The sequence below is a fragment of the Netta rufina genome (assembly GCF_964035555.1).
Source record: "Netta rufina genome assembly, chromosome: 13".
In the NCBI taxonomy this organism is placed as follows: domain Eukaryota; kingdom Metazoa; phylum Chordata; class Aves; order Anseriformes; family Anatidae; genus Netta; species Netta rufina.
Genome location: NC_140136.1, coordinates 2,453,003 through 2,475,997, shown reverse-complemented (window position 1 = coordinate 2,475,997; position 22,995 = coordinate 2,453,003). Strand labels below are relative to the sequence as shown.

Sequence of the window (22,995 nt, the reverse complement as noted above, 5' to 3'; positions counted from 1 at the left end):
GCAGAAATTAACGCCAACCTCGTTCGCCTCTCTGCTCTGAAGAGTGGCTGTTCACCTGGGATTTCTGTGGTGAAATAACTCTGCGCTCGCTGAAGTGCTCGGCAGGAGAGGCCCCTGACGGCTGCCTCAGCTGCAGTCACCACAGCGATCCGCCTACAAATACAGAAATCGGACAAAGACGGGAAAGCAGACATTTAACCGATGCCAAAAACCTCCAAGCCTCACCCACAGGAGTCACTGCCGGGAGGCTGGTCAGAGTGAGCAACTGCCAGGAGGAGGAGGAGGAGGAATTTTGGGTGGGAGACCCCCCTGAGGGAAAAGAAGAGATCCTCGGGTGCCCTGAACATTTTTGAGGGGTTTGCCAGGGGTCTCGTGGACGAGCCTTGGTGTCACCGGCACCATATCCCGATTTCAAAGATCCATCTGGTGTTTCCAGAACCGTCAGGTGATAGATGACGAGTCCAGGCTTCAAGGCTACACCAGGAACAAAATTGCTGTAACCACAAGAGGAGGAAGCACACAACTTCGTACAGCCTGAGCCGAGTTCCTGCCCCCCTCGTTAGCTCACGTGCAGGATGAGGCCGTCATTTGCATAGCATTGTTCATCCTCTGGGTCTGCGGTGACGGGCAAGCTGAATGCCCAAATCCTGCTTAAATTAAGAAAAGCTGTTCCGAGGGCCTAAAACGAGGCACATGAGCAATGAGTCACCCAAAACAATCAACGGCTTGGGAATCTGTCTGTAGCTGTTTTCCACCTGTATAGAATCACATGAATTTCCCCCCGTGTTACATTGCATTCAGCCTGCTACTCCAGCTTCCCGACACGGCTCTCACAGGCCCTGTCGTGTCTGTTTGTTCAGGAACTGATGGATTCCTGGAGAGGACAGCAAAAGGACCGATGGCGAGGATTCACACGTGCATGAAACGAAAGACGTCCTTGATGACATTGCCTCAAGCAGAAACTCAGCAGTCTACGGCACATGCATCTTTCCTCCCTGCTTTTTTCCATTTCTGGGTTTTCTATTTTTATCCGGGCTTTCTTCTTTTCCTTTGAATGTTCCTTCTGTGCCTAATTACCTTCCCTCCCTTCCCCTCACCTGTCTGGCCCATATAACCTTATTCCACAGCCCTGGCTCCACGGATGCTGAGCCCCCTCCAGCCCTCTGATCCGTTTCCCACTGGCCCACTGACCCCTTTCCAGCCCAACGCAGCAGAAAGCAGGGCAACCCACCATAAATCCACACCAAATCCTACAGCACTCCACTGCCCCATGCCCGTTTCCTCCAGATGAGGAGGAAGGAGAGGAAAAAGCTGTGCTGAAAGGCAGAGCCCAGCTCTGTGAGGCACTGATGTGGCCTGCAGGGAGCAAAGCCCGGCAGAGGCTTAAAACCTCAGCATTTACCGCCCTGCCATCAGACTACAAAATTGGCACTTTCTCCTCTGTTACCTCAATCTATCAGCTTTATTTGTGACAGCAGGGAGCGCAGGAAAGGTGCATTATCATCGTCTCACATCCTGCGTGGCGCTACCAAACGTCTGAGCACCCTTCTTTGTAAACACGACCAGGGGAAGAGCCCGGAGCTCTCCAGCACTGCTCTTTCAGGCAGGCAGCTTTCAGCCATTACCACAGGGCTCTCGAAAAAGGATGCGCTGAGAGGGAAAATTCATTGTTCCATTTCTCTTCAGCAATTAAGGAGCTGATGCAGCTCTCCCTACAGTCAATTAAAGTCTTCACACTCAACTCTAAAGGGCTTTGGATTGGTCCCAGAGTCGGTGTCCTCATTTTCTGTAATCCTGAAGTGTTTATGCCTTCCCAGTCTGAGCAGGGATGTGCCAGTTGATGGCGTATCCAGTCAATTATACCCCGAACAACTAGCAGAGAATTATTTATTTTCCATTTGGCAAGAGGGACAGCAAACTGTGGCAAGACAGAGGAGCAAGCTGAGCCAGATGAACAAACCCCATTTGCCACACGCAGTACTCGCAGAATGTTTATGTGGCACAAACCTGCAGTGGGATTACTGCTTTGTAATACGTACCTGGAGGCAGAACACCTGGAAGAGGGAATATTTCCATGGAAAGAACAAATATCTATATTTTTTGGTGATGTATACATTCCCAGAAATTATTTCCTTGCTATTTTAAGCTGGAAAATAGCTCTTCTCGCCCTGATTTCAGAATTCCCCACCTGCTTCTTTACGGTCTGAGCTTTGATTTCACCACATTTTGCAGGACAAAAGAGTAGACAGACAGGTCTCTTCAGGGAAAATCCAGAAAATGTTGCTGCCGATGACTCAGGGAGTGTTTTGCATCCTCCTTCTTTTAAGCTGAGCTCAGTGCCCTCTGTTTATGAAAGAGGGTATGGTCTTTCCTCAGCCATCCTCCTAATGAAGTATTCGTCAATCTAACGCCCAGCTGGGGTCTTGAGTGCTTGGGGACACCGGAAACTTTATGGCACTTTTACAAGAAGCAGTTGTTGTTCCTTCTGCTTTGGCCACGGGCCAGCCTGGAGAGTTTCATTGTGCCCAACACCTCTGGCAGCTCAGTTCTCAGAAGCATTATCGGGTCCGGGACAGATCACAGGACAGGCAGTCAGGTGTTCGAGGTGCTATTACTGGGTCGGCTGCTGAGCAATGGTTGTGCAATCGTAGGCAGCCCTCTGAATCCCTGCATGCCTCGGTTCCTCACGATGTAAATAAGGAGGATGTTTACTGAGGCCACAGGCTGTGTACCACTCAGTTAACTGAAAATGCGTGGACATCCTTTAATCCTAGGCATGCTAAAAATCAGTGGAAGATTTTGTGGCGTGCTGTATCATTCTACAATTTCCCTGCTGTTCCTCCTGCCCTCGCACTGTCCTTACTGCTTGCCAAGAGGTTATGGATCTTTTTGAGAGAAAGGTAGTCCATAAACACAGATTATTTTTGCTTACACCAACTGTTTTACTGTGTTTCCTTCTGAAACCAATAGCTCCCATTGACAACTAGATCCTGAAGCCAAGAAATGTTTGCTGGAACAACAGTAGCAGTAACTGATATGAGGGTTACGGTACACAGGTCTTGGGCAATACCTCTTGTATGGAGAATGCAATGAGTTTTTAGCCCCAGATTCTAAGAAAATGATGTTTTTGTGATGGCACTGCATGTGCCCGTGTATTACTTTGGGTTTACCATCGAAAAAAGCATCTGGCTAATGATCTCAAAAGGGCTATACTCCAAAAGCCTTGTGAAATAGATGCCCAGCTAGAAGAGAGAGACAGCGTCAGTGTTCCCACTAAGGAATAGGCACATCTGTTGTTAAACCTCAGAGAAAAACCACACAGGAAAATGGTCTGTGAGTGGTTTATTTAGTTTCACTTCTCTCATATTACACTTTTATAGCCCCAGAAAAGAGAGAGATTTTGCCTCTGAGGGCTTTCTCATCCCATCTTGCTAGAATTCTTCTAACTCTGGGGGTAACTTTCACAGAGAAACTTGAAGGTTAGGATTGTCTTAATGGAAAATAGTCACCGTCATAAGACAAATTTAAGATTGAGAGGAGTTATTTTAAGTCACTGCGAACAATTTGATCCAATTCTGTCTGAAAATCTCCCTTAGTAGCTGGGTAACAGTTGCATATTGTATTAAAAAAAAGTCTCACGGTGATCTTTAGCTGAGCTAGACCAATAAACACAATTAATGTGAAAGTACCTGAGGGAAGGCATTTTGATTCAGGTGAGAATGCAAGTTCCTCTCAGCACAGTGTCCTTCCCTTTATTTTATGTGGTCTTTCTCCATATGTCTGGTGAATTTAATACTACTGACAGCTGCTGAGCTAACAACCCTAGACACTAAAGTGCTTTCTTCCAGAAAGGGTGTAGCACTGCAGAGGAATAGCTTCGTCTACACACTATAAAAAGCCTTTTCAGTACTGTTTTACCAGAGAAATGAGGGGATGTTTTGTAATTCTGATTGTGAAATACATTCATTTTGTTGGGAAGCAGCTGATATGGAAACTCAGTTCTCTCTGGATCTAGGGGTAAGTGGGATTTTTTCCCCAGGGAAACACTGTAAATATCAGCTCGGGTTCAAAGAGAGAGCCACCATTCATACGGCTTTTTTAATAACAGAAAAAGAAAAAAAAAAATCTTGAATATTTAACAGTTGGAAAAGCCTGACTTTCTGTATTTCAGCCTGAAAATTCAGTATAGCCTGCTGGATAGGATGCAAACAGGAGGATCAGACCTAGAATCCAAACCCAGCTTGCATTTTGTCCTGCTTTGTAAGTCTGGGCAAATCACATCTCTTGCTTCATGAGAAAATAGGGCTGACAGGTAGCGTAAGAGATCATTTACTCCAGCCCTCTCCCAAAGATGAGATCAATTCTCCCTAAGCTGTTCAAAATAGATGTCTTACTAATCTATTTTTTTTTAATGTCTGACTATTGCTTTGCTTTCCTAGGCAATTTGTTCTGGTGCTCAACTATTCTTACCCTAACCCAGTGCCTAACTCATATCGCCTTTCCCAAGACATAAGCTCATTATTTCTTGTCCTAGTCTCACTGCATGCAGAGAACAGCTAATTCCCTCCTGCTTTGCAGCAACCTTTTGCATATTTGAAGACTATATAATGTCTGCTTGCAGCTACATCTCCTCGTCGTCAGACTAAATGCTTTGTAAAGTGTACTAAGACAATAATAAAAATGCTCTGTTGGCTAGATTTTTAAAGGGCTCTGCTCCAGTGTAGTCACCAAATTTGGAGCAACTGCAGCTCAAAAGCAACATTTTCTCATTGTCGAATTGTGCTTAGGCAGAGCCTGTCCCAAGAGCTATGTCCATGCTGTCGTTCCAACTGCGCCTAACACTTTTCTCAAATCCAGACTCGCCAGCTGTCTGTGCTGTCGACATGCAGACATAGGCTACGGCTGCGATGAAGAAGGAAAGGTCAAGCAAGTCGCAGTGTGGATCTAAGTTTCCCTTCTCACAGTCTCTGCAGATTATTCATGAGCTGAACATGTGATAGCCCAGCCTGTCAGCAGATACTCTGATTGTGGCTCTTCCTAAGCACCATATGGATGCTTTCAGTCTGAGCTGCAGCCCTACTAACAGTTGGTAGCATGGATGAAAACCGCGTGACACATAGCACTCGGTATTGTTCAGCCTGCCTCCGGGACTCACCTGGACACCTCAGCAAAAACAGCGAGTGGTTTCTTCAGTGCTCATCCACCTGTCTGCAGTCACAGAGTGCAGCAGTCCCTGAGATGTATCAGTTCTGAGAGCATGGTGGGGTGGCCTTGCCAAAGAATAAGTTTTGAAAAGGCAGCAATTTAATTAAGAAAGAATAAACTTCTTCCGAAACAGAAATTTGGGATTGTTTTGGATGTATCAGATTTCTGACAGTCATCCATTATGTCTCACCTGCTGTCTCCGGACACTGATGTGAGCATTCACACACCTTCGGGCTGTTTTCTTTTCCCTTAGTTAGTCATTTCTTTCATGGCCTCATCCTATAATTAGCTAGGCACAGGAAATGTTTGACCCTGAATCATAAAATTAGGTAACAAACCCTCATTCCAGAGTGTGAGCACAACATCACTGTCACTCAAGTACATTGTTCCACTCCAACAAGGTAGAAACCCTGAGCATCTCTATGCTGGTTGGAAACCAATTTTTCTCCCTGTACTCGTGTTTCGGTCAGGATGCTGCCGGCTGCAGCTCTCTGTACCTTCAGCAGCACAAGTTGGATTGTACAGTGCGACTGTGTAGTACTATTGCTGCAAAATCACTCCTGTATTTCAAAACACAGTGCCTCGAACATATGTGAGAGAAGGGGAAGGAAAGGCAGCTGAAAGTCTACAGCCAACAGCTTGTGTCAGAAAGCTGCTAAAGGAGGAAACAGTTGGGCATTTTTAATCAAGACGCGGTGTCTGCAGGATGAACACTAGTAAACTTGGCTTGCAACTAAAATTGTTTGCGATCTAATCAATTCCTGACAAATAGCATGTGACTGGGCTGCAGGCTTGAAAGCGGATTGAAACACCTGCCTCTAAATTTTTTACTCTAAAATTTTTACAGAAACCTTCTTCAACCTCATGACTGTGCGTGCTGGTGGCAAGCTGAGGGCAAATCACTGAACTTGTACCTCTGCACGGAGGTCAAGAGAGCTCATGTTTTGGGTTGCAGACAGAGGAAAGGGAGCAGGTGGAAAGGACACGGAGAGGGCAAAGCACTGAACGTCTCCTTTGCCGTGTTTTTAACAAACCCAACACCCACAGTGCCGCCAGAGACGACCCATGTCCCTGCAAGGCTCTCTCGATGATCTTTTAAAGGCAACGACCATCGGGAGAGATTGCTGAGGGCTGTGAGAAAGCAAATGCTGTGCTTACCTTGATAAACAAACAGTGCTGATTGCTTCTGAGGGGACTGCAGCTGCCTGTTGCTGGGAGGGGACGTGGAGGGACACCCCGAGGTGGCCATGGCGGGGTGTTGCTGAAGGGGGACATGAAGGGACACTGAGGCAGCCATGGCGGGGTGTAGCTGAAGGGGGACATGGTGGGGTGTCGCTGAGGAACAGCATGGGGCACTCTGAGGCGGACATGGTGGGGTGTCACAGAAGAACATGGTGGGGCGTTCTGAGGCAGCCATGGTGGGTGTCTCTGACAGGGAACATGGCAGGGTGCTCTGAGGCAGCCACGGCGAAGTGTCCCAGGCACAACATGGTGGTCTGTTCTGAGGAGGCCATGGCGGGATGTCTCTGACAGGGAACATGTCAGGGTGCTCTAAGTCGGCCATGGCAGTGTGTCGCTGAGGAACAACATGGCCAGGTGCCTCTGAGGGGGAACATGGCAGGGCACTCTGAGGCAACTATGGTGGGGGCACCCTGAGGTGGCCATGGCGGTGTGTCCATGAGGGAAACAAAGCAGGGCGCTCTGAGGCAGCCATAGCAAAGTGTCACTGAGGCACAACATGGCGCGTTCCGAGGCAGCCATGGCAGCGTATCACCAAGGAACAACCCAGCAGGGCGTTCTGAGGTGCCCATAGCAATATCACTGAGGCGTCCCAGAGGGGGGGGCACAGCCCCTCAGCCCCAACATGTCGGGTCGCTTCGGCTCCCCTCCACCTCGCAGCGCGGGGCCGTTGTCGGGCGGCGCCACACTCGGGATGGCGGCGGCTGCTCCCCGGCTGCCGGCAGCGCCCGCCCCGGCCGTGACGCCGCCATCAGCTGACGGCCGAGGCGCTGGGGGCGGCGGTGAGGGGCGGGCGCCGCCACTCGCAGTTGGCCGCCGCCGCCGCTGCCGTGAAGGAGCCGCCGCCGGGCCGGAGGCCGAGCCGCCGCCATGCCCTCGGAGAAGAGCTTCAAGCAGCGCCGCACCTTCGGTGAGCCCCGGGAGGGAACGGGGAGCAGGGGGGGGAGCACAACGAGCTGCCCCCACAGCCTCGGAGCTGCGGAGGGGCCGGGATGAGGGATGGGGAGAGCGAGGCGGGGGGAGCCGGGCCTTCGGGGATCGGGTTTTTGAGGGGTCGGGGGGGTATCGTGGGGTGCTAGGGGAACCCCCCGAGGCTGCCGCCATCTTCGTGAGGGGAGCCCCCGGTCCCCGGGGGGGGTCTCGGCCTGAGGAGCCGGGGCTGAGCCGGAGCCTGGTGCTCCGGGCGGCCTGAGGTGGAAGAAGCGAGGCGTCGAAAAGAGCTGCGTAACGCTGGCTGGGGCAAGGAGATTAGCGCCTTGCTGGAAAGGACAGCCCTGACAGGGCGCTGCCAGCACCCAGGGTGGGAGAGCAGAGACCATGGAGCTCTGTGGCCTGAAACACGGCCGGGCACCCACCCCTCCGTGAACCGGAATGGATAAAAGGCATCGCTGCAGGTTTTCCCTTCCTTCTTTCCTTTCTGCTTGGAGTCAAGCTGCTTAAGACAGCTTTCTGTCCTCCCCACCCTCGCCTTTGTTGTTCTGCTCAACGTAAGCTGCTCCCTGCCTTGAAGCCGGCGGGGTTTTGGTGTAGCCGAGCCCGTGTTTCAGCTGCCCCTTTCTCTTGGAGTCTTCCAAAACTGGTCGCGACCCTGTCAACAGCCTCTGCTGCAGGTATTAAGTTCAGCTAGGATGGCAGCCAAGCAGTTGCCACTGCAACTAATGTCGTCAGAGAACTGTGTTTATCTGAGGCTGACCGAAGCCTGGGTTTGAACACGCCGTGTACAATAATCTCAGCGATTTGCCTGGCCCTGGGCTTGTGCCTGCCCTGCTTCAAGGAGTTGTGCTGGATAACATCGCCACGACGAACCTGTTTTGGCTGACAAGTCAGCCCGGCTCCTCTCTGCCAGCTGCCTTGGTGGCTGGGCTCGTTCCCTCCACGTGTCTCCTGTGCTGCTGGTTATTTTCATCTTTCAAAAGGACTTTAATTAGCTACTATCCTGCCCTTTGAGTATTAATGCTGCTGTGTGGCGTGCGTGGCTCGGGCTCTGAGGTGTGGAGCCTTGAAGTTGCTTTGGTGCATAGGGCCCGCAGCAGCGGGAGGTGCCTGGGGATGGCTCTGGAGCCTCCTCGGCCTGCTGAAGGCTTCGCATACTGGTTGCCTGAGTTCTGCTTGATTCACGCCCAGCCTCAAACCGTGATTCACGTGAGTTGCATTTCCTCGCCGGGCTCGTGAAAGGCGCACGGAGTTAATGTGGGATGATGGAGAGCAGGGAGACGGGGCCGGCAGCATGCCACCGTGCTTCCTCTCCCATGAGCAGCACCTCTCCCTCGCTGTGGTCAGCCTGTGATGCAACACCGCACCGTCATCCTCAGAGATGTTTAGAAGACGGCCTGGAAAGCCCCAGCGCTCCGAAAAGAACTGCAGAGGTTAACATTTGAGTTCACCGAATCTGAAAGTAGGGTGGAAGCAGATGCAACCGACTCTGAAAGCAAGTGCGTCTGTTTACTTTGGCTCCCGGTTGTACTTTAGCCCGGTTTATAATATCTGTGCCATGATATTTATGTCTGAGGGGAGGTGAACTTTATCCCGAAAACTGGCACAGATAGCAGCGAAACGTCTAGGTACACACGAATCCACCAACGGCTTCTGCAACAATGCGGGCAGCATAATCAAAACAGAAAGCTGTAATTGGGTAATACTAGAGCCTGCCGGGTAAGCTGATGCTGCCCAGCTTCAGCGAGGCTTAGGTCTCAAATTTTAATTGTTGACAACTTCCTCTTCTGGGATCTTGCAGAAATAACACAGGATATGTAGTCATTAGCTTGGGTGGTGTAACCCGATGCCATAAATTTATGGGATTGTGGCTGCATTAGTGGGCAGAAAACGAGAGGTGTGGGGGGATCCGTGTCCTGTAACGCTTTCTAGGAGACCCAGCCAGCGTGCGTGCAGTTGGTGACATCTCGGGATACAAAGCAAAGTGTCACCTGTCAAAGGAGAGTTTTTTGCTCTCGATGGTGCTGTGCTGTTTGAAAACTGCTTTTCCTGATTTTACTTCTGTGGCCTCTTCAGTGCTTGAGAAAAATTAATGACAACATTAAATGTGGATATTTGAACAGCCTTTTTCTTTTTTGATCTCTTCCAGAGCAAAGAGTTGAAGATGTACGGCTGATTCGAGAGCAGCATCCTACCAAAATACCGGTAAGTCTCATTCCTGCCACTTCAATTTCTGACCTTATTTTTTGTTGTTTGTTTGTTTTGTTTTGTTTTTCCATTTTCCTGGTTAGAAACCTGTAAAAGAGCTGTCCTGATATGTCCAAATCACCATTTGGCTGCTCAGGGTTGTTCGGCCTGGATTTCAGAAGCATTCTCAGGCTAGTAACCATCAGGCAGCACGCTACAGCAAGGTGCTGGCTGGGGACTGGAGGAAATGGAGCTTTCCTGTGCTGCCTGTCGCAGTTTCAAAGAAAGCCACGCCCAGAGCGAGCTCTGAGATTCTCCAGAGCGTTCAGCTCTTCTTATCTCAGAAGTGGATGTATTTTTCTTCCCTGAAAGAAGAGTCTGCACAGGCTGATGGAGAAAAATGCATAGTGGTTCAGAGACTGATGTGGCTTTCATCATAAATCTGTAGTGAGAAAGACTGGAACGCCTGCAGAGCAATGAGCTTGGAGGTCTGCAGGAGTGCTGTGTGTTTTCAACCCTCTCCATCTACTGTTGGGTCACCTCAGTTTGGGGGCCCTCACCTTCTCACTTTTCCTTACCTGGTCAGCTCCAAATGCAGCTTAAACTTTTTATTTTCTTTCGTTTATGGCATCCTCTGGGTTAGAAATGCAAATAAAGCATCCTAGGAAGCAAAAGGCGGGGACCACAGGAAGGGACACTGCCCCCCTGATTAGCAGGGCAGCATCACCTCTCCCGACCTGCTGGCAGTGCTTTGCCTAAAGCCCCAAGAACACCATTAATCGTAGCAGCAAAGGACTTTGTGATGTATTACTGATGAGTTCTTTGCGGCTGGGGGTGACAAAAAACAACGAGCTGGCCTTTTGGTGGCACTGGGAAGGGTTTAGGAGATCTTGGGAGGCAGAGCAAAGGTGTCAATCGGGTGCCTTCACCTTTGGTTCTCAGTGCTGAGGGCTGATGGTGACAGAATTTCCCCTCGGAGGGAACAAACCGCTGGCAAGCAGCAGTTCCAGCGCGAGGGTTTTCACAAGTGGCTGCTGCCTCCACGTGAAGTAAACTTGAAAAGTTTTCGGCTTCGCTTTAACCTGAAGCTGCTTCATCTTTAAGCCACGGCTGCTGTTTTTGCTGTGCTGCTGGGCGTGGGGACCAGTTAATACTTTATAGCAGAGATTTTCTGACTTTTCTGCAGTCTGCAGCCTTCCCAAAAGGCCCTTTCGCAGCAATCTCCTTCCTGACAGAAAATTGCTTTTTCATCCACCTTTCACAGATCGCTCAGCCGTAGTCCCCCAGCTCTGTGACCGCGCACGGAAAGCCACAGATTTACAGCAAACCTCTCGTTTTAGGTCAGCCGTGGAGATACTACTAGGAAAAATTCGGAGGTTCCTAAGCTACTTGCTCAGGAGGCAGTGATGCGTGCTGGCAGCCGTGGCACGAGCCTGCTTGGGGTCCCTGGGGGCTTGTTCTGGTTGCCAGTCGTGTTCTAGCTTGGGTCACTGCTGCGTTATCAGTAGCAGTTCTGGGTGAGTTAGGATGGCAGTGCCATGCTAGAAGGTAAATTGCTCCTGTGCTGTTCCCATCTTCCATTCTGCTGTTGGAAATAATCCGTTGTTCGTGGTCTACCCCCATTAAAAACTGCGAATATTTTTCCAGAAGTAGCCAGTATTTATTTAAACCGATGTCAGAAAGCCTTCTCCCTGAGGTAATGAAGTTGGCTCGATGTCTCTTCACCTGTGCAGCTTTGGAATATCACCACAGCCAGACCCCGTGAGCATGGGAGCGATCCAAGGGAATGGTGTCACGTAGCTGCCCTCGATTTAAAAGCAACAAAATCCCCACAGCTGTGGGAAGGGGGGTGCGAGAATTCTGAGCTCATTCCTTAAAAGCAGGAGCCGTGTGCCGTTGCTGGGCAGGGTGCTGCTTAAATTGGCAAATCTACGATTTCCTCATGAATTAAGTAGTTACTCCATAGCAGCCCTGGCAGAATTACTGGCTCCTGAGCCTTGAGATTACGAGGAGGAAATTATCTCCTCTGAGGCTTTATGCCCTGCAAAAGTGGCTTTGTTTCACGCCTTGGAGACACCGTGGAAGGTCTCTTGCAGACAGAATGAGAGGTGCAGGTGACAATAATTGTCACTTTGCCTTTTTGGGTTTGAGGTGTTGCATTTACAAGTGAAGTGAAGTGGAATCTAACCAGTGTCACGTTACTTTGCTGTGTTTAACAGGGGGGTGGAAGTGAGGGGACCCGGCGCTGTTTCTGCCTTTCACATCTGCTCCTTTCTTCGTGTTTCTCTCCAGGTGATCATTGAACGGTACAAGGGGGAGAAGCAGCTTCCAGTTCTGGATAAGACCAAGTTCCTGGTGCCGGATCATGTCAACATGAGCGAGCTAATCAAAATTATCAGGTAGTATGCTGTGGCTTCGGTGTTCGTTGCGTCACATGAAGGGGGTGATTCTGTTAATTCCCCGTCTGGTGTGTGGATTTGGGAACCCTTTAAATGGAAAACTTACCTAAACAAGTGCTTGTACCACCACCAGGACAAATTCCTGGGAAGGTGTGATTCCTTTGGCATTGCTGGGGGGAAAACTCTGAAAAGAATTGAGCTGTTAAGCTTGCTTTGGAGAGAAATAACTGCTGCCCAGCGCTGCGGGAGGGATTCTGGGGCTGTCAACCCCTGTCTGACCTGGGTGCTTCTGCTCCAGGGCCCCAGTGCTTCCTGCTCGCCTATTTTGGGCTGCCTTCTCGGTGTTCTGCCTGGGAGTCGCCCTCTGGAGTGCCTGCCTCTTCCCACACTGGAGGGGGAGTTTGGGCTCGCTGCCAGGGCTCCGAGCTGCTGCTTAGGGTTGATGTTGGCATCCTCTGAGTGTGAAGCGAGGTTTCCCTCAGTGGCAGAGTTCAGGCCCAAAAAGCCCCTGTTCCGGTGTCGTGGTGGCCCAGCTGTTTGCACAGACTGGCCCCACGCTGCTTAAAAGAAAAGGCAAAGGGGGAATAAGCCTCGAGGAGAAGTTGTGCGGTCAGAAATCCTGCTAGCAGTGCGGTTCTCCTGGCGTGGTGTCAAGGAGTAGTTTGGTTAGCGCGAGTCCTCAAGTGGTAAACTCGGAAGCGAGCAGCAAACCAGCGTTTGCTTTCCATTGGTCACGGTGTAGCAGGTTCTTTCAGGACACGAGCTGTAAAAACTGACTGCTGGCCCACGTGGCCAAACAGCTCCTGCCTTGGAGGCTTCCACAGAAACTGCCTCCAGCAAATCCCGGCTCTTGAATGGGTTACAAAGTGAGGTAGGGCTTTGGATGTGGGAGTTCTAACGAAGGAGTTCTAACGAAGGCCCCAGGCCAGAGGTTTGTCAGCGAGGTGCAGGATTCTCCCCTCCTTTTCCCTCTGGCTTTGTGGACAGCTGACTTAGCGCTGGCTGGACTTGCTCCCCTGCCAGCCCCTTGCCTGGAGCACAGCCAGCGAGCCACGTGGGCCTGTCCTTCCCACAGGTAGCTGCTCCTCGGCGGGGCAGCCCCGCTCATCTGCAGTTCTTATTTCCTTGGTTGCACTTCCACATATCTGAGTTTCTATTGCTTGCTCAGCCCCTCTGCAAGCCTGATTTCAGCAGGAGGTTCAGCAGAACTGCTGTGTCCCAGGACGGACGGGGCAGGTGTCAGCTGTGTCACTCAGCCTGGAAAGCTGTCGCTCGCTGCCCTTCCTGTGCTTCTCCTCCTGGGGGGAGCAAGACACTTCGAAGGTTAAACAGAGCTCTGACAGAGCGAGTTTAAGAGGCTCAGGCCCTGCCCCCAGCATGTGCCTGCATCCCCAAGGTCAGCCTGGGGTTGTATTTCCAGCGGGGTGCCAGCGAGGAAGCAGCAAGCCGCCCGTCCCGCGGGCCGTGCGTGCTTGCTGGGCGCACAGGGTGGCTGCTGCTGCTGCTGCCCCAGCGCCGTGCTGGCAGGGAGCACCTCTCCCTGATCCTCTGCTGCCCTCCTGCTGTGGTGCAATAAGGATTTCTGTCACGGGATGCGTGTGAATTTCACGGGTAGGTGAATTTAACGCAGCTCTGGGGTGGGAACTGAATGAATTCGGTGAGGGCAGGGCAGCTCTGGGTGGGGACACCCTACGGCTGTCTGCGGGGGGCTTTGTTTGGGCCCTGCTGGCTCTGCCCGCCTGCGTGGGAACACCTAACCACCTCTCTGCACCCCCTTTCCCCCGGCCTCCCCCTCACAGGCGACGCCTGCAGCTGAACTCCAACCAGGCGTTCTTCCTGCTGGTGAACGGACACAGCATGGTGAGCGTCTCCACGCCCATATCCGAGGTGTACGAGAGCGAGAAGGACGAGGACGGCTTCCTCTACATGGTGTACGCCTCTCAGGAGACTTTCGGAGCGCAACCTTCCGTTTAGGACACGCGAGCGGCTTCTGGCCTAGGATCCTGGTTTAAACTCGGCCGTCACCCCCACTCCTCCCCACACACACCCCAGGGAAAGAAACGGATGTCACCTCCGCTCTCAGTACCTTAGCATAGTCTTGCTTTAGCAGGTGTCTTATCTTCCCTTGCCTTGTTTGTGACTATTAAACAGTACAGACGAGCACCTCCAGCTTTGAAACCTGCTGTAATATTCCACACAGGCACATTTACATTTCTGGACTCTCTGAATGGAACCCAATTGTGCATGTGACAATTGCAAAGAAAGGGACACTCGATTGACTTTAACAAGCAAACAGGCACCAGTGAGGAGCTAAAGTGTTGCGTGTGGCAGTTTTCTGGAGAATCTCCCCGTGATTCCGTAAAGCTATATAAATATATTTTCTTTTTTTTTTAAATGGGAAGGCTTCTAATGAGAGCGAGTTATGTTATAACGTTCCAAAGCTTTGTCTTCTGCAGCTCGATGAGGTTGGTGTCAGTGCTGCAGCGCGTTAAGGCAAGCGCTTGGGGTGAGCTGGGGGAGCACAACTCTTTTTGTCTCCCGTTCTTGTGGCACTGCCAACTTAGGAAACGGTGCCGGTTTCTGAAATAACTCATACCAAACACCACAGCTTTATTGTAGTTTTAGGAAGTGTTAACTGTAAAAACAAAACAAAACAAAACAAAACAACACCCACCTGGACAGGTAACGTTGAAATAAACTCCAGTCTGTTATGAAGTTCCAATGCCTGTGTGAGACACTGTATGTCCCTAGGGGCTTGCTTCCAAAAGAAGCCGTTCCCTCGCCCCGCAGAGCGTGCAGGGAGCCGAGGGAGCCAGCACGGGCAGCGCCCGCAACGCTCGCGGCTGCTTTACACCCTGCAGCCCGGCACTGGACTCAGCCGTGCTACTGGAAGGACGACCCCTTGCTGCCCAGCCATTCTGTCACTTCTTTTGCATGTTACCGCCGGCGGGGTCAGGGAGATCTGCTCCTAGCAGCATTTTATTTTTATTTTTTTTTTGACGTCCAGGAGTTGCTGTCGAGATCTGACGAACAAATGAGTTTATTTCTTACCATCGCTGACGTCTCCTGCCGCTTGCATGGGGTTTGGCAAAGCTTGGTGTCGCTCCTTGCCCTGAGCGGGGAGGCAGCCGGTGCAGAGGAAAGGTATCTGGTAGGACCTGTGTTTTTCCTCTAGGTTGTTGTCAAGTGAAGTGTAGCAGGATGCGATTACTCGTGTATATTCTGTGTCTGTGAACTAACTACATCTGTTACTGGAAGCTAACTTACTATAAGGGGGGAAAAAGAAGCAATACTACTGCGTCTTGGCACTCTAGCTCAATAAGGTGTACAATTTGTACCTACCTACACCTCTTTGCATGAATCTTGGTCACGATGCTTACTTCAAATTTTTTAATGTTCTTTGTGTTTTTATTCCGGCGTAAACTTTTAAATGCAGCTTGTTCTATGTTTAGTTCTGTTTGTGTAAGAAATTGTTTAACTCATAACTGACAACCATACTTGTAATTACGACGTGATTGACTGATATTCCTGTACAAATGTTGCTTTTTTAAAATTAATACAGTGCTGATATGGATGGATTACATCCCAACTTCATCATGCCTTGCGTGGTTATTTGTAGTCAGCTTTCTCCAATCTCTGCCTGCTGGGAAGGGCAGAGGTGTGATTCTGCCCGTTTCGGGATGCACAGGACTTACCCTGGGTCCTGCTGACAATGCTCACACTCATCCTGAAGCCTTTTAATACAGATACCTGTAACAACCCAGGGAGTTTGCACCCTCTGGAAGGAGGCACTGCAGGTGGAACGACCCCGTAAAGCGGTTGGGGAAGGGGTAGAGGCTGCATGGGGGCGCTTCCATACCCCCAGCGTCTGTTTCTGCTCTTCCCCATCTCCCTCATCTGGGCAAACGCAAACGCTTCCGAGGATCTTGGCTTCCCTGCATCAACTCTGCGAGCGCTGTCATGGGTTTGTGCTTCGCAGCCAGATGTCTGGGGGCGGAGAGACAGCAGAAGTTAATGGAATAAAAAAAGACCCTGGTAGCTGCCAAGCTGGAGGAGCCCCCAAAGAGATGAAGCCCGTTTAAAGGAAAAAAAAAAAAAAGAAAGAGGGATTCTGTTTAACTCTTTATTTTCCATACATTAAATTTACTCAGATAAAAACATTCTAAAAATGTACAATTTTACTTTTAACAAAGTATAATAAAACATAAAAATCCCAATACCAGAATACTTGACATTTACAATTCAAAATCAAATTAGCTGAATATTAAATATTTACAAAACTATTTAAAATATTTATAAAGTTACATGCACAATTTGTAATACTAGAATTGACCGAAGTAAAAGAAATGGCTCAAATGGGAGCAGGAGTTTCCTTCATTCCTAGTGGAAAGTTATGTCCAAGAGAAGCTGTTAATCTGCACTTGAAAACACACAGGATTGGCTTTCTGCATCGGTACCAACACGTTCCTTGCTTATGTCAGGAGAATTTCAGAGAGCAAACAGGTAGTTCCAAGGGTTTATCACACAGATCGAGGGGGCGGGGGGTGGTTGGGGTTTCCGTGGCCTCAACCAGCAGAAGTTTCTCGACTCTTGCCGCTGCTCCGTTACCTCGGCTTCGGTCCCGATCTGCCTGCATCCACCGCGCCCGACAGGGCTATCGCGAATCCCCAGCGCTCAGTCCGTGACCTCCAATAAACTTTCTTTGGCTCTGATGACACCAAAAATAGCCAGCTCACCCGCAGGCAGGGTTCTGGGTGATGTCATGTTCATTTCGGGAAGGAGTGTTGCTATGCCAAATACCACTCACTATGGGGTTGTTTTTTTTTTATTTTGAGTACCTTCCCCCTGAAGCTTGCCAGCGAGAATTAGCATGGAACTGAATTTGGGGGAATGAAGCTCGAAGTGTTAGACCGCTACTGGACATCTGCCACTTAATTTGCTAAGATTTAGTGACCCTGGTATGCAGACTGTTGAAAATGGTTCACAAAAAGCAAAGTGTGACGTGTTGTTTGAAGTACAAATGTTATGGAAAATCTGATCCATACCTTGCTTGCTAAAATGAGTCCTCCTCCTTCGCTCTCCCACTGCTCAGCATTGGACATGACGTATTTATTAATGCTTAACTTGGAGACTGCCAGTGCAAGGAGTCTGCTGGAAATACCATTCTATTTCGATTCTTTCCATCACCAACACTCCCCAAAGGAAAACATCTGAAAACGCACGGCAAGTCCCTCGCTGCCCTGGAGGGAAGACTCATCACCAACTTCTCTGTGCCCCTGCAGGGAGAGGACTCGGGATTCCCTTCCGCCTTACGCTTAAAATCATTTCTATTCCACAGTGAAATCCATTTTGAGAACTACTTCTTTTTATACTTTCAGGACAAAGATAGGAATAAATAGCATACTTTGAAATCTCCATCTTTCAATATATAAAAATAGGTTTTAAGAACTGGATTCTTTGAGCCAGTGAAGCTGGAACTACTACTCTAAAATGAGCTGCCGAACTTTTCGGGGCATGGGGTGGGGAGATGGATTTGGGCCTCTTAAAAACAGATTAAGGATTATTTTATGGAACTAAAGTGCTCTGTTCAGACTTACCAACTTTGGTTGTTCTTGGTACAAAGCGGACAGCGTTTGCCAGCAGATCGGAAGCCGCAACTCGCTGTGGTTTAGGGAAGGCTCGTTAACTGGTGCTGGCTCGTCTAACATTTCTCTATCACACTCACGTTGCTTTAAGGTACTCAAGACTTCTGAATTTGAACGTACTCTAAAATCAGACTTCACCATTTCAAAACGTTACCTAAAAGTACACGTAAGCCACTTTAAGAAACATCAGCCTTAACTTTACACAAAGGAAACAATCCCAAAGAAAGCTCTGAAGATAGGAATGAAACAGTTTGCTGGATAGAAGTTCAGTTTTACAGTCCTTTTGTTATGGTTTCAACTCTGTGATGAGTATTAGACAAGACTATGTTCCCAGCCTTGGGCATTAAAACAAAATGCAACCGGTACAGAAAATATTTTCTTTTTTGCTGTTGATTTTTGCTGTTTTGAGAGGGATTTTAACACTTGCACGTGTGTTGAAACACAGATTATTTAAATACAATTCCGTTTTAAAATATTGTTTTAAAAAAAGTGAAAAAAATGTTAAGGTTTGGCTTTCAGCACATGTTCCAGGCCACTGGAGAGACCCTCAAAGCTGGAAATAGTAAACATTGTCAGTGAAAACTGCACGTTTCCCTCAGCGCAATACAGTATGACAGATTGTTCCTACCATTGTCTCAAGCTCATTAAGGCAAAGTAAATTGCATTGTCAGTTTTCATCACTTTAGTGTTGTAGGTCTGAAGGCTGCTCGTTCCACTGCAGGTAACCTCGAGAAGCAGGCAGAGCCAACAGAAGCATCCCCGTGGCGCGCGCGGCACTGCGTGTAGTGTGAGCTGGGCTGAGAACACACAAATCTGGTTCGTTTTCATTGCATAGGAGTAAGAAATAGCTTTTTTTTTTTTTTTTTTTTTTTTAACCAAACGTTAAGCAAATTGAGACTTTGGTTTCCGTGAAGCCAAAAGCAGTACGAGCTGCAGGCAGCCTGGGCTGAGCTCAGGTTTTTGCCATCCTCTGGGGATGCTCATTTCTCACCCTGGCCCCGCTAACATCGCTCGCCTCCTCGGTCCTCGCTCAAGAGAGCAGGACTGGGGGTGGCCCTGAACATCTTCCCTACTGATGGGCTCCAGGAAAGTCTCGGCTGTCAGCCCCCTCACACGGCTCTTTCCTCGCTACGGGCCGATCTCTGAGCAGCTCTGAATGGATGGGGCTTCCCTCGCTCTGCAGCGAAAGTCCCCTGCACCACCACGGATACTACACGGACACTACTCATCCTGGTGTGACCTGGTGTGAGGAACACCTCCAGGTGTAAACAAGGCTTCAGACTTTAAAGGTGTCTTCCAAATTACAGGATGCAAATATCTCTCTGTCAGACATTTTCAAGAGAAGGCCTCACCCATTTAATGGTGTCAGATTCCGCGGGTGAGCCACGAGGATTAGTATCTCCTTTCAACAAGACAGGACCAAACTGTTTCAAATTAGCAGTTCAGGATTTGTTTGGCTTCCTCTCAAGTCCTAATTTAGATTTGTCACCCACAAATTATGTACGCTAAGTAGTTAACACCAAAGCTAGTCATCTACAATCTATTGCAACGAAGGAGGCTGACAATAAATCCTTCAAAGTCTTGATAATAATGAAGTTTACTACCTTTTACATGTTTGACTTCTACCACTTCTGAATCCTGTAGCAAAAGCCTCGGGGTAGGAGTCAAAGGTTTTGTTTTATATAAAGTAAAGCAAAAGCTTACAAACTCTGCAGCCAGAGTTCCTTTTTTTTTCTTTTTTTTTTTTTAAGGATGGTTTAAAATTCATTTACAAAAGCAGAATAATAAGGTTTCTGTGAAAGAGACCTATATACAGTAACAGGACGTAAAGGTTTTGTGTATGACAGGAAAATATCCTTGAAGCCTTTATGACTCTGGAGTCTCTGGGACTTGGACCCTTGGAAACTAAGCTTATTCCACTGCTGGGAACCCAGCACTACCTGGCAATAAGTGAGACAATGAAGTAGAAGTTTGTTTCCAGAAGGAACCCAAACTGCTGCGTGTGTTCTTTTGGAAGGGGAAGGAGAGAGACTTACTTCAGATTTGTATCGTGTAGTGTAAGCCACATAGCCTGCTGGTGCCAATTTTTAAAAGTTGGAACTTCTTTGCCTCTTGCACTGGTCTCAGAGTGACACTGTCTGCTAAAAGTGCAGAAAGCTTGAAGAGTTTTACATTCTTCTGTAGTGCAATCCTTAAAAATCCCAGAGATTAGTGCCTGATCACTTTTGAAAAAAAGTAGACATTTTACCTAGCCCAGGGGTGCCAAAGTCCTTCTGGCGAACGGCCACTCCTACCTTCCGCCTCCAGCTTCCACTTCAGAATGTAGCTGCCCTGGAGTTTGACGTTTCACCTCAGAAAGTCCACATATGGCAACATTCTCCAGCAAAAAAAGTACATAGGATGTTGTACTTGCAACAGAAAATGCAGCTGGCCAGCTCCACCATCCATCCAGTCCGCATCGGTCCTATGACACGTGGTCAGAAGTTCCAACAGCAAGATCCAAGCATGAATTTGGCAATCAAATATGGGTTCGATGCACCCCTAAGCTAGATTTTCTACCTAGTCTAATAAAGTAAAGCACCTTTGGATTAAAAAATACATTAAGCTTAACAGCAACTGGACGTCTCAGTTTTGTGTTTCAGTCTCCTTATATCTCCATGGCTTACAGTATTTTCTTGCCAGATAAAATGTCAGTCTGTGGAGTCCAGACTTTCAGAGGGAGGAGCGTATTTCAGCCTAAAAGTACCTGGGGGAGAGGAAACAGAAAGATTAGGCACCATAAAGCTTTTCAAACCAGTTACATCTCAGAACTTTCTAAAAGAACCTGCTTCTCATTAGACTTTTAACGCAATATTACAGCGTAACGCCAGTTTGCAGCACCCCTGTGAAGCTGCAGAAAAGACTAACATCCAACCAACAGAAACGAATTTCAAAGCACAGCTTTGCACAGTAAAACTCTCTGGCTTAGGTTTTAGGGCTGCTCTCTGGCAGTTTTAGGGCTGGCAAAAATTAGTTTGGATGGCAAAAATAGTTTATATCTGGTCAATTCAATCAAATGCAGCTTTGAAAGACAGCAGACCATGTCTCTGAAGTTCTCTCAGTTCCGATTGCCTGAGTCAGTGTCACTTCTTCCCCAACAGCCATTATCAAAATATTAGACCCAGAAACTCCATTCATTATTTACATTTTCGCACTGCTGCTAATTGCTGCCTCAAAATCAGCCACTTGTTAATTTATAATGATCAAATATTTGAGGTCCTGCCTGCACTGTATAAAAACTAATACAGACATTTGCTATGGACAAGGAACGATGTAAAACTGAGCACTTTGGTGCTGTTTGCTCCAGTCAAAGTTCATGTTTAAGTTTGTACCACATGCAAATGCTTTCAAAACAATGAGCCAACCAAACGAACAAAGAAAAATGGGGCTGCAAAGTGCTCTTGGTAAATTAACATTCCTCTCAGTTGCTTCTCACCCAGAATTAAGGATTTCAAACCTCTGCAGGAGAACCACGTAAGCAACAGGCTATGCAGAATAAATAGAGCTGCAAACTCCTACAGGAGACTTTTCCAAAGGATCTGAGCATTTCATTTATCTAACTGCTTTGGGAAGAAGGGAAAGAGGCAACAGAGATGTTCAGTTTGTCAACTTGCTGGGGAACCTGCAATTCTAACCCAAATGACCTGGATTACAAGGTACAAGCAGCACCAACAATTCTGCTGCCACCTGTCACCAGAAACACCTTCAGTGTGTGCTCCACCGCTTCGAATGCAGCTCAACAAGGCTTTTTTATGCAAGCAGGTGCAAACTGCAGGAGGATACGGCACCAGCACCATCGACATGGGAGCTGCGCCCCGTGCCAGCCCCTCCGCCCGCCGTTACCTTGTCGATTGAAGTCCATTGGAGGCTGTTTGCAGTCCTGAGCTCTGTGCCCGCTGGCCCCACAGTTGTAACAGGAGAGATTCCCATTTTTTTTGTGACTGGAGCCGTTGCTGTTCCCCATCATTCCCTGTGCCTGATAGACCCCTGCCGTCCCTGCCATAAAGTTCTGCATCGGCGGCACCGCAAACGTCGACTGCCCGGCCATCACGGAGTCCGGCGCTATCCCGCTGTTGTAGGCGGTGTGCACCACGGGGAAGGTCGTGCTGCTGTTGTACTGCTGCGTGTTGATGTAGCCGTTACTACACAAGGGGTTGAAGGGCAGAAACGGGAAAGTAAACATGGAAGGGCCCGAGAACGGGTGCTGAAAATAGTTAGCGTAGCTGACGGTCATGCCGCTCGAACCGCAGTTCCCGCTGCAGCCGCAGGAGCTGCACACCATGCACCCCGGCGGCTGCGGCTGCTGCTGCTGGTGGTGGTGGTGGTGGTGGTTCTGGTTTGGTACCGGGATGCTCCCTGCTGACCCGCTGCTGCTGCTGCTGCTGCTACTGCTGCTGCTGCTGCTGCTGCTGTAGAAGTTGTTCTCGGCAACGGAGGAGAGCGTGGGGCTGGAGCTGGGCGCGGGGCAGCTGGGCAAATTGGCCATGGTTGCAAACGAGGTGGAGGGGTGGCTGCTGGATGAGGCCGCGTTGCTGTTTGCGCAGAAGCTGCCTTGCATCGGCGCCACCGGCACGCTGCTCATTGCAGAAAAGGCAACTTTGGTGTTGGCTGTGTACAGAGCAGTCCGGGGATTTATTATTGCAGGGGACACCGTTATTTGCATATTACTGGAGCAGGAAGTCTGTCCGGCAATGGCAGAATCAGTAGGAACAGAAGAAGACACCAGGAGTTTGATGGGTGGACGAGCCACGTGGAAGACTGTGCTGGATGTTACCGTGGCAGCAGTGCTCGTTTCTACTATCAATCCTGGCTGCTGAGCTGTTTTTATCACTCTGTCCAGAGTCGAAGCGTGTACGACTTTGGTTCGAGGACCGAAGTTAATGGTAGACGTGGGTGAGCTGCTCTCAGCAGCCCCGGAAAGCACTTGCAAGGGCTGATGGGGAGAGGACGCAGCCATTACATCCACTACCGTATTCCCAAAGCTCTTTTCCATTTTTATGCTGCCTCTCGGTCCAGGAGAGACTTTATTCCTTTCTTCTAAAGATAAAAGTGAATGCATAGACGATGAAAGCAGCTTCATGTCTGCATTGCCGCGCTCTGATTTATGCACTGAATTCAGCATCCGAATGGGGGTGATATGAGAAGAGGCCGCTGACATCATTTGCATTGGCAGAGGATGGTGACCGGACGGATTGGAGCCTGCATCATTTTGCACTGGTAAGACCTGAGCAGTGGGTCTGGCCGAACTCGAAGTGAAATGATTCAGTAACATGACGGGCTTCTCCTTTTCTGAACCATCTAAGTGGATCTCTAAACCTAGGGACAGAAAATATTGCGTCTATAAATAC

General features: G+C 49.2%; 2 protein-coding genes across 2 annotated transcripts in view; one reads left to right on the top strand and one right to left on the bottom strand.

The window, feature by feature from the left end:
• Window positions 1-7,216: 7,216 nt before the first annotated feature.
• MAP1LC3B (microtubule associated protein 1 light chain 3 beta) lies at window positions 7,217-15,557 on the top strand. Its single transcript, XM_084294779.1, has 4 exons — window positions 7,217-7,354; window positions 9,527-9,582; window positions 11,857-11,963; window positions 13,763-15,557. The coding sequence occupies exons 1-4, from the start codon at window positions 7,315-7,317 to the stop codon at window positions 13,935-13,937; spliced, it is 378 nt and encodes a 125-aa protein (XP_084150905.1). The 5' UTR covers window positions 7,217-7,314; the 3' UTR covers window positions 13,938-15,557.
• Window positions 15,558-15,871: 314 nt separating this feature from the next.
• ZCCHC14 (zinc finger CCHC-type containing 14) overlaps window positions 15,872-22,995 on the bottom strand; it is a gene marked incomplete at its 5' end in the record, with an annotated part of 51,828 nt that continues 44,704 nt past the window's right edge. The window contains 2 exons of the mRNA XM_084294701.1: window positions 15,872-20,354; window positions 21,491-22,963. Of these exons, the coding sequence (XP_084150827.1) occupies window positions 20,299-20,354; window positions 21,491-22,963 (1,529 nt within the window). The 3' untranslated portion in view covers window positions 15,872-20,298. The remainder of the gene's footprint in view (window positions 20,355-21,490; window positions 22,964-22,995) is intronic.